Raw genomic sequence first — 17743 nt, forward strand, 5'->3', positions numbered from 1 at the left:
AGAATGTCCTTGGTCCTCGTAACTTCCAACTAACTGATCACCAGAATTCTTACGATTGGTGATTAATCCACAACCAAGAGGCTTAAAAATAATAATGTGGAACCTCAGCGTCCTGAGAAACAAGCATGGCAAGTGCTGCCCAATTTTACATAAAAGACCAGTAGAGGGGAGAGGCCATTAGGCCCAGTGCGAGTTAGGAGCAGAACCGCAACTAGTTTACTTGGACTCGTAAGCCAGGGCTGCTTTTGACCTTAACCACCGCCCAGTGAAAAATGGGCGCAGTGCTTTGTGAGGCGTGACTGGTCTCAGTGATTTTGGAAGCCCCCCGCTAGCTCTAGAGATGACATCAGCCCCTTCAGCATTTCCAAGGCAGCTCTCTTCTGCCCTTCCACGTTCCGCCTGCGTGGAGTGTGGAGGGACAGGGCAAGCTCAGTCTAAGCCACTCGGCTTCTCCACATGTGGCTGAAGGGCTTTAATGCAACACGAACACTGGTTTCTGTTCAACCCAAGTAACACTCTTGGGGGCGGAGGGTGGAGAAGAAATGCACGCAATTCCAGGTGTTTAAGTGGTCTCTGTGAGGCTGTGGAAAAGGCACTGCAGAGAAGGTCAACCCACTTCCTTCGGAAAAGCATTATGTAGAATGTGGCCCCAAAGGATGCCTGACGGCCTGCCTGTGAGCACCCATCTCCAGTGCCAGCTCCTGCTGGCACTTAGAGCCCATGAGATAGGACTGACAGCAGCTCCCTGTGGAGTGTGAACACCCACTCAGGACAGCACCAGCCAAACTGTACACAAGCCAGCGATGAGAAGTAAACCAGTCACCTTGGTGCAGCAGATGCAGGTGACTTTTGATTGCTACAAAAGGCTTAGAAGCGGCCTTTGAAGTGCTGGGCCCCCAGGCCTTTGTAGCCTGGGAGCATACTGTGATCCCTGGCTCGGCTGCTCAAGTGGAGCTGATAAAACCTTTTCAGTGCTAACAAGAGAGATAGTGTGAAGTCAAATTGTCAAAAGTCCTCACACTGAGCATAGAGACACCGGCTGCTGAAAGAGCCAAACAAAACAAAAAACAATAGGCCTTTAAAGGTAAAAAAGCAGTAGATCTTTAATTGGTGCCAAGATTTCTGGTTTCTTTTTTTTTTTAAATGGACATAGACGTGTTCACTGCATCACCTGAGCAGGACTGTGCTTTGTCACGTGATAGACATGTGAGTGCAGCCTTGTGAAAGGACTGTCTGATCTGCTTTTCCAGTGTGTTTGTGTGGCGATGTCTATAAATGCCAGAACCTCTCACTCCACTGCTGCTCCCACCCGGCCACTGCAGAGGCGGTTCGAGCCACCTCCTCGCCAACAGCTGCTGGAAATGCCTCCGACGCCGCACAGCCCCACGTGCTAGGGAAGTGGTAAGACTGCACCCAGACTCGGGAGTCTCCGAAACTGTGACGGCCAGGAGGAAGATCAGTTCTCAGATGTTAGGACTGCTTGCCTCTGTTCCTGAGACTTAAAACTATACATACTAACAACACTGACAACGGAGAAAATCCTATCTGATAATGTAGCCCACTGACAAAATTTAAAGCCTCATTTACCCTAACCAATATGTAGCTTTTAATTTGCACCAAAACTTTTACAAAAGATGTTTTGCTATTATGTTTCTATATACTTTAAAACTGTTCATTTTTACAAATAAGTTGGAAAGACAGCTTAAGTTAGAAGCACCCAAGTCCTAGAACTATTGATAGCCTCTGTTCTCCACATTTAGCTTTCAAAACCAAATGAGCCATGTATAAACAAGTTGAGAAACTTAATTTTTTAACATTTTCTTTGCAGAGTTTTATATCCATTAAGTGCCTTTGAAAGTTTCCAGTTGTGTGGGCTGCCGTCTCACCCCCCACAAATTATCTCCTTTCTACATAAGGTGCTAAAACTTCGAAACTGAGGAGGGCTACAGGACCCTTGGCAGATTCCTGGTCTGTCACCTGTGTCATGTGTTTATGTCAAGGCTTCCCAAAGGAAGGACATCAGTTACCTGCTCGGGCAATAGTGGCTGTAGGAAGGTGAGCAACCAAGAAATACATTCAGGAGGGAGGGAGGGACTAGAATGAGTTTCCATTATGTTTAGTGCCAAACCCACAAAATCCAAAAAGACTCAAATAAAAACGAATTGCTACTACAGAATAGAATGAAAAGAGTCAGTTCCAGGAAGATAAGCCGATTTCCCTGGTTAAATCTACAACAGTAATGAATGCGGTAACTGAGGCTGACTGGGTTTTTACCCTCTCAGAGTTGGGTTGACTCGACACCACAGATTTGCTTCTGAACCAGATGGTCAAGTCTGGATTTAAAAAAATTCTCTGCAGAACAAATTCCTAAACCCAAGCAATATTTGATACATCAAGATTACAAAACAAAATAATCTAACTTGGACAATATTGACCAGAAGACAGCTCCAAACCAGCACAATGGCACTGTCCACTCGTCCAGCCACCGACGGGGGGCCGACGGCACTCTCCGCAGGCAGGCCCTGGTGACCGTAGGCGCACAGGCGTGTGCCACCAAATCCTTCCTGTCAGCGGACTGATTTTGGATTTTGAATTACTGGCTAGCTGTCAGTTTAGGGGAAAGGTGAAGTGAAGCATTTTCAATTAGATTAACATTTACCACAGAAGTGCTTCAGCATTCTAAATGGATTAGATCATTCATTAAGCTTTTATATGCCAGTTTATTAATGCCTTACATTAACCCACTGATAGGCTGTTGGGCCACAGTCCTCCTTGTTTTCTCTCACCACGTGACTGGTGACACCGAGTGATAACCATGTCTGCCTATACTGTACCACTGACCTTTCATACTGACTGAATCTTGCATTGAACCAACCATGTGGAATAAACTGAACAATGATATGTACAACTGTATGTAAAGAGCAATAGTGTCTTTGTGTCAAGAAAACTTCTTAAATCTTATTAGTAAATATTTATATGGTATGATTTTATGTTCACAAATCCTGCACTGTATTATGTGTTAAAATATTGGTGCATGAATTTATTTTCAATTATCAAAGTATAAAAATACATAATTTAAACACATTTTGGTATGTGTCAAGTAAATTTGCTTATGTAAACCTTTTGTTTTCAAAGTAAACACAGCTGCACAACGAGCTGAAAATGAGAAGTCACTCACTGGCTGCAGCAAAGTCTATACCCCGTCATGCGTTTAATCTGCTGCAGGTCCATGAAACCAAAATACCAAGCATCTCTTAAGTCTATAAGCTTTATTGATACTTCGCTTTTACAGTTCACAATGCATTCCACAAATTTAGTTCGGTACAGCTTAAACCACAATTGTATAAATCTTCATTTTATAATTTCTTGCATAACAATGTTTGATATTTGCAAACAACATTTTTGGAAGCATTAGATTCAGTCCACAGATTCAGAGTTCGCGACAGAATTAACTACGGTGAGTCTGCGCAATGAAGTTTAAATGGTGAGTTCTCTGTGCATGGCATCATTTCACATTGGAAACAGATGGTAGTGCTCCTAGAAATGTATTTTTTCCTGCTTATGTATTTGAAACTACACACGTATAACCAATGACTCTGAAATATCAAGCACTGTGGGGAAGCTGGAAAGTAAAGGTCTAAGCTTTGTAAAACACTATATATAGATATATATATAATCTATATTTACTTATATTGGCAATTAATATAACAGTAAAATTCACAATACACCTAGAACATACCAGAAAGGCAAGCCTTTTCACTCCTGCTTTAGTGGTATGATCTCGTCTAAACATTTCATTTCAGAAAATCTGCATCACTCTACACAGACCATACACAGCGCACGAACTGTGAAAAGGGTTATTTTTTTCAGCTTCACTTTCTCTGTAATTCCCCAAATACAGCAAGACTACCTGCAAGAAAGTATGATACACAGCTTTCTCAGATCTTGTTTTATTCACCAGTGCCTCTTATAGAAGAAACAAGTACGATTATGGTTCAAATCCACACGTAGCAGCTTACGATACTTAAGGTGAAGAGCAAGCGGCGGTCCAGACGGGCACGTCTCCCACAGACGCCACGCCCTAAAAGTAAGATCTGCCCGGCTGCACTGCATTGTCCAGGTGTCATTCTCCCCTGACCCTCCCCCATGAAATCACGTGAAGACCCCCTTTAAAGATAAACTCCTACTGTTAATTATTATTTCAGGCTTTTTTTCACTCATTTTTGCGCTTCAATCCAGGGATTTTTGCTTGGATTCTGCAAATGGAAAGGAGAGAGGTCAACGTAAAAAAAATTTAAATCTGAAGCATCTTGTTTTCTGCTTCTTCAAACGCTATTCTTCAAGAACTACTTGTATAGCGCTCAGCTTATGTAAGAAATGAAATCCTAAATGTCAAGTTACAAGCTATAATTTCACTACCATGGCCTCATGAATTAGTTTTAAACAAAGCCTTAAAAACACAGTAAACATAGAAATAAATTACCCAAATGTTAGGAAAAAATCTTTTGGCAATTGTATCACACTTTAGAGGTCTGATTTGCTATAGTCACTATGCCTGAAAGAATAAAATAGTGCACTGTTCTCAAAGTCCAGTACTCCTTATTCTGAGATTAAAAAAAAAAAGTTGCAGATTTTAAATACTTACTTAGCCATAGCATCTTTGACATTTTTATTTACAAGTCCTAGATAATGATCTATCTGTGCCTGAAAGACAAGTAGAAAGAAGTTATTAGAAAATTAACACTGCTAAAGAATCTGATTAACCATCACCCAACAAATTAAAGGCGAAAGAAGCTACCACTTTTTAAGACTTATGAAACTGGCACTGATACATTTCTAAGTTCTACATAATAAAGTGAGCTCTTTATTCTGAAATCTGCAGTTAAGGAATTACCTGATGCCGTTCATAAATAACAGGAACACTGAAGAGTGAAATCAGAGCTGAAAAAGGAAACACACAACCTTTAAAACAGACCGGTGTGATGGAGGGAACAAACACTCTTAAGCTGCTCAGGCCACGTTCCTAACGAAGGACAAATACACAGGCTCTCCTGGATGCACCTGCTGGTGCGGTGGGAGCCACTCCAGAGCAAAGACTTAACCAAGGGAGGCTGCGAGAACCATCCCTGGCTTCTAAAACACAGGTGCTACCTGGTTGGGTAGATTTATGGTTGTGCCGTCTGATAAGGCCCCCTCATTGTGGTTTATCACTGTTAGTTGGAGCAGTCTTCAGGAACTAAAGTAGCATTTCAATAAACAGCAATTAATTTAGAGATCACAACCTCAAACACATCTCCTCTGTTTTCCCTACAATATAATAAGCACATTCTCCAATAAAATCTCTAAGCTCCTGGCACATAATTATTCTCCTGCAGTTTTCCACCCCAATGTGTTTGTGGACTTACCCAAAATCAGCAGTGTCAGGCCATTGAACAAGGCACCAACGTACGTAAATACCCACATCAACACCGCAAACTGTAAGAAAATAATGTTAGCCTATTAAAAAAACTCACGTAAAGCCTCTTAATTAAGCTTTCAAATAAAAGCATCCCTTTCAAATAAAAGCATCCCACCTAAATGCCAACCTGGTAGTGGCATATTCTTTGGACTTGGTAAAAAAAATATGGATATTTCACTTCTAAGTCACCACTCTCAATTCAGGATTTCAGAATCCTAATTAGAACAATAGATTTGATTCATTTTCTTTGGAGTTCATTATCAAGTAAACAGTTGATTCTGTTTTCTCTGAGAACAGAAAATATGCCAAAGGCACAACTTAATAACTCTAGTTCTAATATAGCATTTAGCTCTTAAATGGCAAGACTGAACAGGTGCCGTGAGAATTCATATGAAATCGGATTTTAAAGTACTAACAAATCAAGTGAAGGTCTACCTGAGCTGAATCATTCAGACATCAGCATCTCGGACACGTGAAGAGTAAACAAAGGGCAGGGAACACTCATCATCAGGATTAGGTGTCAGGTACCAAAAATACCAACCCTGGCCCTTCATCAAGGACCAGAGGCACTGTCTGCCCAGTGGTACATGTCTTAGCAGCCATCGTTAGCCCTGGGAATGAGGACTCAGGCTTTTATACCAATTAATAAAATTGACCATTACGCTTCTTGAGCCACTGCCTTCTTTATTTATTTAACAAATACTAATAGAGTTCTTATGTATCAGTGCCAGGCACTGTTCTAAATGGCTTACAGTCAGAAACGCCTCACTTCTCCGACAACTTTGAGGCAGGCACCCTTGTAACTAGAGCAGATGCCAACGCTGCAGAAAAGAGAGGTCAGTAACCTGCCCGAGGGAAGGTCCCACTGTCCCTGTTCATCAGATACGGCACAGCCTGGGAAAGGCTATGCTCCCCAAAAGGGATTTCCTTTGGAGAAGCCCTCTGTTTCCTCTCCATACTTTATGAATGGCTGGACAAGACAACTTTGATGTTTTCTTCCAGTTCTAAAACTTGTGGACATCGCGTAGTACAAAGACTCAATGACACTGCAAAGCAGTTACCAACCACCATTAGTCTGGATTTTATTAACTACTCATACCAGCAATTCCTTTGCTTCTTATTAAAAGCCTTCTTGTGCCTGGCACTCACTCAGTACTATTCACAAGGCGGTAACAGACACAGCACCACAATGCCACCATCGACAGGGATTATTTAGGTACGTGGAACATGGTGGGAATGAAAAGGACAGAGGCGTTTGCCCCTCCACGACTTAATGCTCAACTTTTTCTGTTTAAGATACTGAGTGTGGGCCATGAGGGCTCTCTGTCACATACACTTTGAATATCATCCTTTAAAAATGTAAAAACCACTCTTAGTTCCCAGGCTGCACAAAACAGGCCATGGGCCAGTTTGCTGACCCTTTTGATCTAAGGCGTATCTTTCTCCCTGTCTCTCTTCACCCAACCACATCAGACTGAACGCCTACTATGAGCTGGGCACTGAGCAGTAGTCACGGTGCTCCAACTCCAGTAACCTTACTTCCTACAGGTTAGGAAGACACTTTGGATTCCTCCACCGACTGTCAGCTCAGTAAATAGCAACACTCCAGCTACCCCTAAAGCTGAGTTTAATTAATGTTTAAGCAAACATACTCAAGCATTCTTAACACCTGTCCATTGAAAATCAAAACTTAAATGCTGCCTGGTCTTGGCATCTGCTCTGGGGCCACTAGTGAAGGTCTGAAACCTGACCCCCGTCAGCAGGCCTTTCCTTCTTGCTCAGCTTTACGGGCTCCGTTGCAGAGCTGAGTATAACTTACGCGCTCGAGCAAGTTTGCTACAGAGCAACCGCGCTATTTTCGTCTATCCCCATCTACATGTCTGAAGGGAAAACGAGTCCACCTCGCCCATTTCACAAGAAGTTGCTTCAGCAATGAAGACACCCTATGTAATCGAATTCAGATACGAACACACGCAAGCGAAAGTAAGTCCTACGTTGGTCACTAAGTCGCTGACAGGGCCCGCTCCAAACCCACGTGGAGAGAAGCCCAAGTCGCCACACCTAGTCTGTCCAGGGGCTCAAGTGTCCGGTGCTTGCCCCTTGGAGGACACTTCCTAAAGGCCAGGCTCTCCACAGGCGGAGAGGAGAGAGGCCTCAAGTGCACTTGGGGCGAGGCAGGCGACATAACGAGGGGGGAGGTGGAAGGCCTGGGGCAGCAAACCCGGGCCGCCTCCTCTTCAAAGAGGTACCCAGCCGGCTCCCCCTACTGCCAGCGGCTGCTGCAAGCCCATACCCTGCTTTCCCATCTCAAGGGAGAAACCAGAAATTCACATTTTCACATGTTATCACAGAATTTTAAATGTTACAGCTAAGTTTGGACAAAAGTTAACACTTCAGACGCCCAAAACAGAAATACTGGGTGAGGGTTTCCAGAGCACACTCCATCGGAAGAGAAAGGAGTGTGGTAAGAACAAGCATCCAGCAAATGCACAATGACTGTAACTGTTACATAACAAAACGGCAACTGCCTTTTTTGGGGAGATTATATTAATTAGGTCAGTTCGCAGCCCCCAAATTTAGTAGTTATTATCCCTATGGTGGAAGAAACCAAGGCACAAAGATTAAGGGTATGGGCAGACCAGAGGTCACAGTGACCGCAGGTTTACCTGACTCTAGGATCTATACCGTAAAACCATCTATAATGGGAATGCACCGTGAGTGTGCAGCTATCATAAAGAAGCAAGGAAAAGGTCAACAAACACTTTTAAAAAGCTGCTCTTATTTCAGACTTACGAATTCTATGCTATTCCATGGCAAATGCTTTTCAATACTACAGCCAATGCAAACAAACTGTGCAAGTCACAGCTCATCTCTCTCCGGCAGTAATGAACTGGAGGAAAGGGGGGCGAGGAGCAGGGAAGGCCTGACGAATACTGAACGAGGGCGAGGGCCGTGTCTTGTCTGTCTTTCCCCAGGGTTACACTTGCCCGTGTATCCCAGCCTCATCAGAAAGTCCCGCATGCTTTTATTAGATGATGCCTCGATGTCGGGGGGTGGGGGTGGCACTTTTAAAGAAAATGAAGAGAGGGTACTTAACAGAATTTCAGAAATTACTATGGCAATTGTGACATTTTCAAACTTTTTCTGCATTTTTAAACACAGAAGTATTTGATTTTCTTTTTGGACATCTTCAGCTTCACTCATTAATGTCACCTTGACTGCCTTTACATTCTCTCCAGCCCATTTCCATTCTAATTTTTCTGTGAGCCAAAGAAACCAGAAAGGAAACTGTCAAAGTGTGTATGTTAATAACTCCATAAGAGCCCGAGGGCTAGATTTTAATGTTGTTTTGGGTCAGCTATTTCTGGAGTGAGGCCTTTTTTGCTCATTTTCAGATTTAAGATTGTATTCTGGAACATCATAGTTGCCATAGCTAGAAATTTTCTTACAATGTTAACATATTTTCACTGAAAATCACAGAACTGCCATCGTACAGAATCTAGTCTCTATCACTCAAAGCCATGTAACAGAAAAGTAAGAACCTCTGCCTAAAATACTGGCTCTTTTTATTTATTTGTTATGTTTAAAAAGATTTTATTTATTTATTTTAGAGCGAGGAAGGGAAGGAGAGAAACATCAGATTCTCACACAACCCAACTGGGGCCCTGGCCCGCAGCCTGGGCATGTGCCTTGCCTGGGAATGGAACCTGCGACCTTTCAGTTTGCAAGCTGGCACTCAATCCACAGAGCCACACCAGCCAGGGCGAAAATACCTCCTGGTCTTTGTAACTATTAAATAAATTAGATTTTTTCTTGGGATTTGATGTTTCAAAAGTCAGGAACCTTCTAATAAAGTTCAGAGCCCTATTCAAGATGCTCAAAGCTGAGCCCCGAAGGGATGGTCATATGCTTTTCTTTTATAGAAGGGACAGGCTGGCAGTGGGGAGAAACCACAGAACAGGATGCAGGGGTGTCCAGCCCATGGGCAGAATGGCTATGAATGCAGCCCAACACAAAATCATAAATTCACTTAGAACATTTTTTTTCTCATCAGGGTTCATTAGTGTTTGTGTATTTTTTTTAAAGATTTTATTTATTTATCTTTAGAGGGGAAGGAGAGAGGGAGAGAAACATCAATGTGTGGTTGCCTTTTGTGCGTCCCCTGCTGGTAGTTAGCCTGCAAGGAACCAGCCTGCAACCCAGGCATGTGCCCTGACTGGGAATTGAACTGCAATCGTCTGGTTCGCAGGCCCGTGCTCAATCCACTGAGCTACGCCAGCCAGGGCTGCGTATTTAATGTGTGGTTCAAGCCTACTCTTCTCCTTCCAGTGTGGCCCCAAGACACCAAAAGGTTGGCCACCCCTGGACCTCTTAATGCCACAACTTTTGAAAATGGTGATCCTCCATACAGTAGTCCCTAGAAAATGACATCATCATTTCACGTGATGGGACCCCTTCACCCCCTTCCTAGGTATCAGTAATTTTACAGCTCCCCAGGTGGTCCCTGTGCACAACCAATGCTGAGAACCACGTTTTACAACAGGAGCCCCTGTCAAAGACCCCTTGCACAGAGGGCCCATCACAGAAATGGAATCAAACCTTAACCAGGAGGTTTAAGTTTGTTCAAGTATCTTACTAGTTTTCTGGTGGGAACAGGTGTTATTTAAACAAGGTTGACAAATACTAGGTTAAATAAAGTTCTCCAGCCTCTTTCTGACTTGTCAGGTACTAATAGACTAACATACATTAGACTCTCTGAGACAGGGATACACACACCCAGCTTCCACAACTCAATTTTACTAGAGAACATTCCTCCTTTACTTCCCCTTTCATTCATTCGCCTCCCCCCACCTATGTCTCAAACTCAACTGAACAAACCCACTTTACAAAATAACAACTTTTAAAACAAAGCCTGGACTTCCAGCCAAGATGGAGGTGTAGGTAGACACACTGTGCCTCTTCGCACAATCAAAATAAGAACAACAACAATTAAGAAACAAAACAAAACCAGAACTGACAGAAAATTGAACTGTATGGAAGTCCAGCAACCAAGGAGTTAAAATAGACACATTCATCCAGACCAGTAGACAGGGTAGAGTCAGACGGCTGGGCAGAGAGGGGTCAAGGTACAAAAAGTGGTGGCACCGGGAGCACAAGGTACCCTGGGTGTGCAAGACAGCAGCGGGTGGACCCTGGGCACGCAGGCAGCGGCTGGCAGACCCAGCAAGGCGGCGACTGTGAAGTGAGGCACTGTGTGCAATGCCACTGGCTGACTGGGTGATCCCACATTTGTGCAGATAAACCAAGCAAAACTGGGGAGCGAGACAGACCCTGCAACCCAGGGTCCCAACACTGGGAAATAAAGCTTCAAAACACCAATTGAAAACACCTGTGAAGGTTGAGGTGCTGGGAGAGACTCCCAGCCTCACAGGAAAGTTTGTGGGAGAGACCCACAGTGTCCTAGAACATACACAAGCCCACCCACTCGGGGAACAGAGCAAGCGCCATTATTCCCTCTCTGACCCCGCCCCCACATACAGGCCCGCAACCCAGCGGGTTGCCCCACCCTGGTGAATACCTAAGGATCTCCCCTCACTACATAACTGGCACGAGACGCCCCCCCCCAAAAAAAGCCCAAACAAAAGAACAGATCAAAGCTCCAGAGCAAATACAACTAAGCAATGAACAGATAGCCAACCTATCAGATGCACAGTTCAAAACACTGGTGATCAGGATGCTCACAGAATTGGTTGAATCTGGTCGCAAATTAGATGAAAAAATGAAGGCTATGCTAAGTGAAATGAAGGAAAATGCACAGGGAACCAATAGTGATGGGAAGAAAGCTGGGACTCAAATCAAGGGAGTGGACCAGAAGGAAGAAACAACCAACCAAACAGAAAAGAAGAAAGAAAGAAGAATTCAAAAAAATGAGGCGAGACTTACGAACCTCCAGGACATCTTGAAACATTCCAACATCCGAATTATAGGGGTACCAAAGGGGGAAGAGGAAGAGCAACAAGTGGAAAACTTATTTGAACAAATAATAAAGGAGAACTTCCCCAGTCTGGCAAAGGAAATAGACTTTCAGGAAGTCCAAGAAGCTCAGAGAGTCCCAAAAAAGGTGGACCCAAGGAGGAACACACCAAGGCACATCATCATTACATTATCCAAGATTAAAATGAAGGAGAGAATCCTAGAAGCAGCAAGAGATAAGGGGACAGTCACCTACAAAGGAGTTCCCATCAAACTGTCAGCAGATTTCTCAAAAGAGACCTTATAGGCAAGAAGGGGCTGGAAAGAAGTATTCCAAGTCATGAAATCCAAAGACCTACATCCAAAATTGCTCTATCCAGCAAAGCTTTCATTCAGAATGGAAAGGCAGATAAAGTGCTTCTCAGATAAGGTCAAGTTCAAGGAGTTCATCCTCACCAAGCCCTTACTATATGAAATGTTAAAGGGACTTATTTAAGAAAAAGAAGATAAAAAACATGTATAGTAAAATGACAGCAAACTCACAATTACTAACAACTACACTTAAAACAAAAACAGAAACAAACTAAGCCAACAACTAGAACAGGAACAGAACCACAGAAATGGAGATCACATGGAGGGTTAGCAACAGGGGAGTGGGAGGAGGAGAAGGGGGGAGAAGGTACAGAGAATAAGTAGCATAGACGGTAGGTAGAAAATAGACAGGGGGAGGGCAAGAGTAGTATGGGAAATGTTGAAGCTAAAGAACTTATGACACATGGACATGAACTAAAGGGGGGGAATAGTGGGGTAGGGGGTGTGAAGGGTGGAGGGGAATGAAGGGGAGAAATGGGACAACTGTAATAGTATAATTAATAAAATATATTTTAAAAAACAAAGCCTGTGGACAGGTCAAAAGATTGAGTTGTGGTTACATTTTATACTAATGTTTGAAACAAGTTCTACTGACTGGAATAAGGAATATTTTTTCAGTGATTTTGCCCTTAATATTTGCCTAGAATTAATCCTTTGAGAAATGTCTTGTTGCTCAATCCATGGACACCTGAAATCTTTTCTAGGACTGAGAAGCTTATACTTAATTGCAAAGGAGCAAAACAAGCGGAACCATCACGCAGAATTCAGAAGGGGAGGTCTGCAGAAACCATGTTTCCTGGTCCGAGTCGCCCACCAGGAGGAGACCCAGACCAGGCACAGATAAGCGCTGCCTCCCGCCGGGTCTCTTCACAAGGCCCGGTGAGCCCTGGAGCTGGGTTACTTGTTCAGTCACATTCGAAAGAACAGGCTGCCCCCTCACTCTGCCCCCAAAAAGGCAACAAGCAAGCAGAGGCAGCTGTTTACCATGCTAACGCGGGTGGCTCCAAAATCTTTAATTTCTGAAGAATAGGAGTAGTGGTACTTGTGACTCAGAATCTAGAAATGTAGATTATATCAATCTGAGGGTGCCGAATTTATGAAGACAGCTACAGAGAACTGTCTTTTAAATTTTTGTTCAGAAGCAATTGTTTTAAATAAGCCATAGAGATGGATACAATGTTTATTTTCTAAATGAAAAAAATCATAAACAGACACTAATTCCCATCACATCTTCTTGAAATTAGGATAGTTTCCATTTTCCAGCTATGAATCACATAAAATCAAAGTAATTCCAATCAAAAGCTGGTTCCTATAAAATTTTTTATAACTTTGTGTTCCACAAATTCATCTGATAACAAGGGAGACTGAGGCCAGTTACTGTAAACTTTCCACAGATTTAAAGTTTGAATATAAGGAAATAAATAAATAAGGACAAATAGATTTTTCCTGAATATTGGACAGGGTTTAAAAAACATGAGAATTAAAAAAGCCAATTTTTGCTCACTTTTGCTGACTATGACTCTACCAACTACTGTGGCTAAAAGGCAAATAGTAATAGAGTCAGAAAAAAAATCACTTTCTTTTTCAAAATGCTCTGTATAGAAACAAAAAGGGGTATGAGTGACAATCACTCAAGGAACTCTTTGTAGAAAGAGAATTAGTTAAGTCCTTTTTATGAAGAGTCCAAGAGCATTAATATCAACTTTTTGTCACTAAGAGACATTCTAAGCAAGCGCCCTGTGTTCTAAGCACCTTATTCAGTGGAAACAGACAGATGGACAGAATGTGCACTATTCACACACAAGGACGGTAAGAAAACATCGCCCAGTGCAGCAGAACCACAGAGTTTATCAGGAAGACCCTTCGTGTGTATCGTCAGCACGTGTAGTCATTACTTGTATTAAAAATGACATTCCTCTTGATAACTCCTTTTCTCCATAGTTTTACCTCTGCAATATGCCCCAATATGTCTCATTTCTGTAGTCACTATGCATCATGCTATTCAAGTGCTCACTGTTTACAAACTGAAATATTCTACCAGTCTCCAAACAAGCCCCTAATCGGATACATAATCTTTGCATCCAGAGAAAAAGACCCCCAGCCTTATTCTTTTGCCTTGGTAGGTTTTGAGACCTACATGCAAAGCTCATCCTACGGGCTAATATGTGGAAACAACTGTTACTTATTTGGAGTGCTGAAAAAAACTGCCTTCTGGGGAAGTAACCAAGCAGCTTTCCTTGAGCTCTGGACTTGCCAGAAGACACTACTGAGGAAAACCATTCACATACATTTTCTTCTTTTACTTTTTCTTTTCAAAAGTACCGCTAATCCTTAAAAAGGAAAAGTAGTAAACTATATTTTTAATCCAAGTCTTTTCCCCCACTATTAACAAAAAAGGTCTTAAAAATATAAGAAAGCATCATAAAAATAAAATGCTCCAGAAAGTAAATCTGTCTCATTATGTGCCATTTTCCTGTTTTTTTTCCAAGTCAGCAAAGTCACCCAGGGCAAGAATTGATCAAGTTCAGTTTCTCCAATCTGTGCTAACTTCCTCATGAAAAGCATAATTGCTTCAAAAGTGAAAACCTAAGGTAATTTTCAAAAAGAAATCTTAAAATGAGATTTAAGAACAAAAAGAAAATCTTTTTTTAAGATTTTATTTATTTATCTTTAGAGGGGAAGGGAAGGAGAGAGGGAGAGAAATATCAATGTATGGTTGCCTCTCGTGCACCCCCTGCTGGGAACTGGCCTGCAGCCCAGGCATGTGCCCTGACTGGGAATTGAACCGCAATCCTATGGTTTGCAGGCCTATACTCAATCCACTGAGCTTCACCAGCCAGGGCAACAAAAAGAAATTCTTTATCTCATAAAGGTTATTTATTTATAATTTCCTCATATCCTGCTTTCAAACATCTGTGCAAAAGTTTTAAAGGTTTTTAAAGTATTCAATCAGACCTCATCTAACATTTTCTCACTCCCTAGCCTTTGCACGTAATTTCCACTCCATATCATGGCCACATAGGAGATTCTGCATGGGTAACAGTAAACTCTGTAAGAACAGGTAAGCGTTCTTTTGATTCAAGAAAAGTGGAAACCTCAAACTCGAACTTATAAAAACTGTAACATAATGAATCATTCTCAGACCCATCTGTTCTATTTTTAAACAGATTTCCTGTTCTCTCAGAAGATGAAAAGAGAATGCCTCTTCTCTCAAGAAAAATGTTAAATTAAATTATAAACATACAGCTGCCTTCATAGCTATACTAACACGAACATGAAGGACTTGTGATTTATATCTGCTGCGACTTTTATCACGTCTACAAAAGCAATGACACTGCCCTCTATCAAGTTTCCTGATGCCTTTACTTGGAGTCGCCCCCACCACTGCTAAATTCGGAGACAGTCCTTTGCTGTCTGAAGCTGTGTCACTATTTATAGCGTTTCTTCTCAATTTCCACCCACAAGCCCTCCATCTTAAATGTACTAGTCCCTTCCCTTGAATAATTGTTCGTACACGCTCTCCCCAACACTCAGGCTTACAACAAAGCTAACATCGCCTCAGTGAACAAACACTGGTTTCTTCTGGGACCCACGTGTACAGGACACTAAATCGTCTCCAAAATGTTTGTTTCCTTTTGAAACTAACTGATCAAACACCCCAAATAACATAGCCATGATCTTGTTTACTCATATACTGACATCAATACTACTAAAATAAATTACTGTATGAAAACCCTCTATACAAAAGAGATAAGAAAAAGAAACTACATTATTACCATTAATGTTATTAGTAACTAACTAGGGTTCAAGTCTTAAACTAATAGAGGCACACAGCTGAAAATCAAGTCCATCTATTGACTTACTAAAGCTGGCATGTCTGCTAAAAGCAATTTGGACATTTAAATCTATTCTGACCAGCCCGGAAATTGTTTCCCTGGGTCTAAAGGCCCACTCATCCTATTGCTATGATATCCTTGGCTTGCATGATAAATTGCAAACCAGTGCATTACTCTTGGAAAAAACCAGTTATGATAATTATCATTACAGTACATTTACATACAGGCTTAGATTGGAAATAAGTCTGCCTTAAGCAGAGTCAAGGGCAATAACACAAAAAACTCAAGTTCTTCGTAAAGGAAAAGCACTTAGGTCCCCAAAGCCCCACTGCTGGGGGCTCAGGTTCCATGACTGTGCACTGGTGTGGGTCAGTCTGAACTTTGGGAGAGTTTATAATGCAAGGTGAGGCTAACAGCTGCTGTGCAGCGAGATCCAAAATCTCAAGAAAAACTTCCAACAATTACCAACTAAAGATTAGATGAGGTGTTTCAGAACATTAAAGCTCTTCCAGAACAAACACGCTAAGTAAGAAAGAGTCCGAGATATGAAATAGCTTATATGTGTATATGAATCACATACCAGGTAAGAAATTATGGCAAGAGCTAGACTCTAAAACCAAACCAAACAGACTGACAGGACAAAGCCTGCGCCATTTGCCAAGCAGGCCTCTGGCCTTGTTCAACAGGACTGCCACTTTACCGTTATGAGCTTATGTCCCCAGGACTGAAAAACACTGGTGCTCGAAAGCAAGAACAGACCATGACCAACCGCGCCCCCCCCCCCGCCCCCACAGCCACAGGCAAAAGATGACAGTGGAGCAAACTGCAGCTTCTGCAAAACCACCTGAAACCTCGGGGTTGCAGTGCCCCCAGCAGCCCGGGCGCCACACAACAGCACGGAACGCCCCCCACACCCCTATAATCTACCAAAAGCTAAAGATCCCACCCCTCAGTGCTGGGGCGTCCCTCCGCACCTAGCCCTTTCCCTCTCTGGGGAAAGTAAAATAAAAGCTTGACTCTGTACTTCTCTTTGTGAATTCTTTCACAGTCCACATCACCGACCATGCTAACAGATTAAATCACACCTGGCATTAAATCTATTCATCTTTATTCGTATTGTCAAAAGTCCCTTTAATTTTCTCACTTTTCCTTTTCATGATTTCCAAAAGTATGAACGTATGACTTATTTTCCTTTAAAAAAGAAAAGTACTTTCCTCTGTGTTAAATATAAATGGCCTCTGAATTTTGAGACCAAAGTTCACAGTAACAAGATTTCACTATGTCTTAACCATTTACCTGAATATAGAAAAAAAGAATGACACTCCTAACTCTTTTAAAATGCAACTCTGGGCATGTCAAAATGAGAAGCAAATGGACTTACCTTCAGAGAATCAACTAAATCATCCACTAAGAAGAGGCGCCTGAGTTCTTTAACGGTGTAGTTCACGTGGCCCAGAGCAGCGCTGCCGTACTTCTGAACCAGCTCCTCAGACACCGCCACGTCGGACTCCAGGTACGCCCTGGAAAACACGCACCAAACCGTCACCATCTGCCCTGCATGTCTGCATTCAGCAATCGCATGTCTGTAACATTAGGTATTTTAGCATACAAGCCTCCGGTTGTCAAATTAAGCACAATGTAAAAATGCACCAAGGAAGGGCTGTTTCACTGATACACGCTGTCAGCTGACGAGCACAGAAAAAAGATGGTTTGAAGCCAGACTGACCTGACCTTGAATCTTAAGGTCTGCCACCTCCGTGGCAGTGTAACTCTGGAAAGTTATTTAGTCTTCCCTCTAACCCTCAGTTTCCTCATTTATAAAGTGGAGATTATCACAAGGATTCAATTAGCAAAGTGCTTACCACAATCAGATGCAGAGAAGTATCAATAAATGGTAGTCATTATTATGGGTTTGGTTTTTTCTTCAAGTGGACATTATGTTGTTTCACTGAGTTTTCCTAGCCAAGACCCCGTTCATTCCAAATACTACAGTCTCCCAGCCGGGTCCATAGGGGCACCTGCCCAAAGTGTTGAGCCCCAGGCTGTGAAATGGTGTCGACAGTACAGTGGCAACCGCGGGAAAACATAATAGCTACTGTACATT

General features: G+C 42.5%; 2 protein-coding genes across 5 annotated transcripts in view; one reads left to right on the forward strand and one right to left on the reverse strand.

Moving 5' to 3' along the window:
• Positions 1-2181, forward strand: part of EML6 (EMAP like 6) — a 229424-nt gene extending 227243 nt beyond the window's left edge. The window contains exon 41 of the mRNA XM_037047921.1: positions 1251-2181. Coding sequence (XP_036903816.1) covers positions 1251-1275 — 25 coding nt within the window. The 3' untranslated portion in view covers positions 1276-2181. The remainder of the gene's footprint in view (positions 1-1250) is intronic.
• Positions 2182-3555: 1374 nt separating this feature from the next.
• The window catches only part of RTN4 (reticulon 4), a 77822-nt gene continuing 63634 nt past the window's right edge, over positions 3556-17743 (reverse strand). For 3 of the 4 annotated variants that reach the window (XM_037047918.1, XM_037047917.1, XM_037047919.1), the window contains 5 exons: positions 17021-17159; positions 5406-5475; positions 4895-4941; positions 4646-4704; positions 3556-4256 (listed from right to left, as the gene is read on the reverse strand). In XM_037047918.1, the coding sequence (XP_036903813.1) occupies positions 4214-4256; positions 4646-4704; positions 4895-4941; positions 5406-5475; positions 17021-17159 (358 nt within the window). In that variant the 3' untranslated portion in view covers positions 3556-4213. The remainder of the gene's footprint in view (positions 4257-4645; positions 4705-4894; positions 4942-5405; positions 5476-17020; positions 17160-17743) is intronic. The other variant, XM_037047916.1, reaches the window with a different exon arrangement.

Source organism: Sturnira hondurensis, unplaced genomic scaffold, assembly GCF_014824575.4.
Source record: "Sturnira hondurensis isolate 20B ecotype Veracruz unplaced genomic scaffold, ASM1482457v3 Scaffold0006413, whole genome shotgun sequence".
NCBI classification, from domain to species: Eukaryota; Metazoa; Chordata; class Mammalia; order Chiroptera; family Phyllostomidae; genus Sturnira; species Sturnira hondurensis.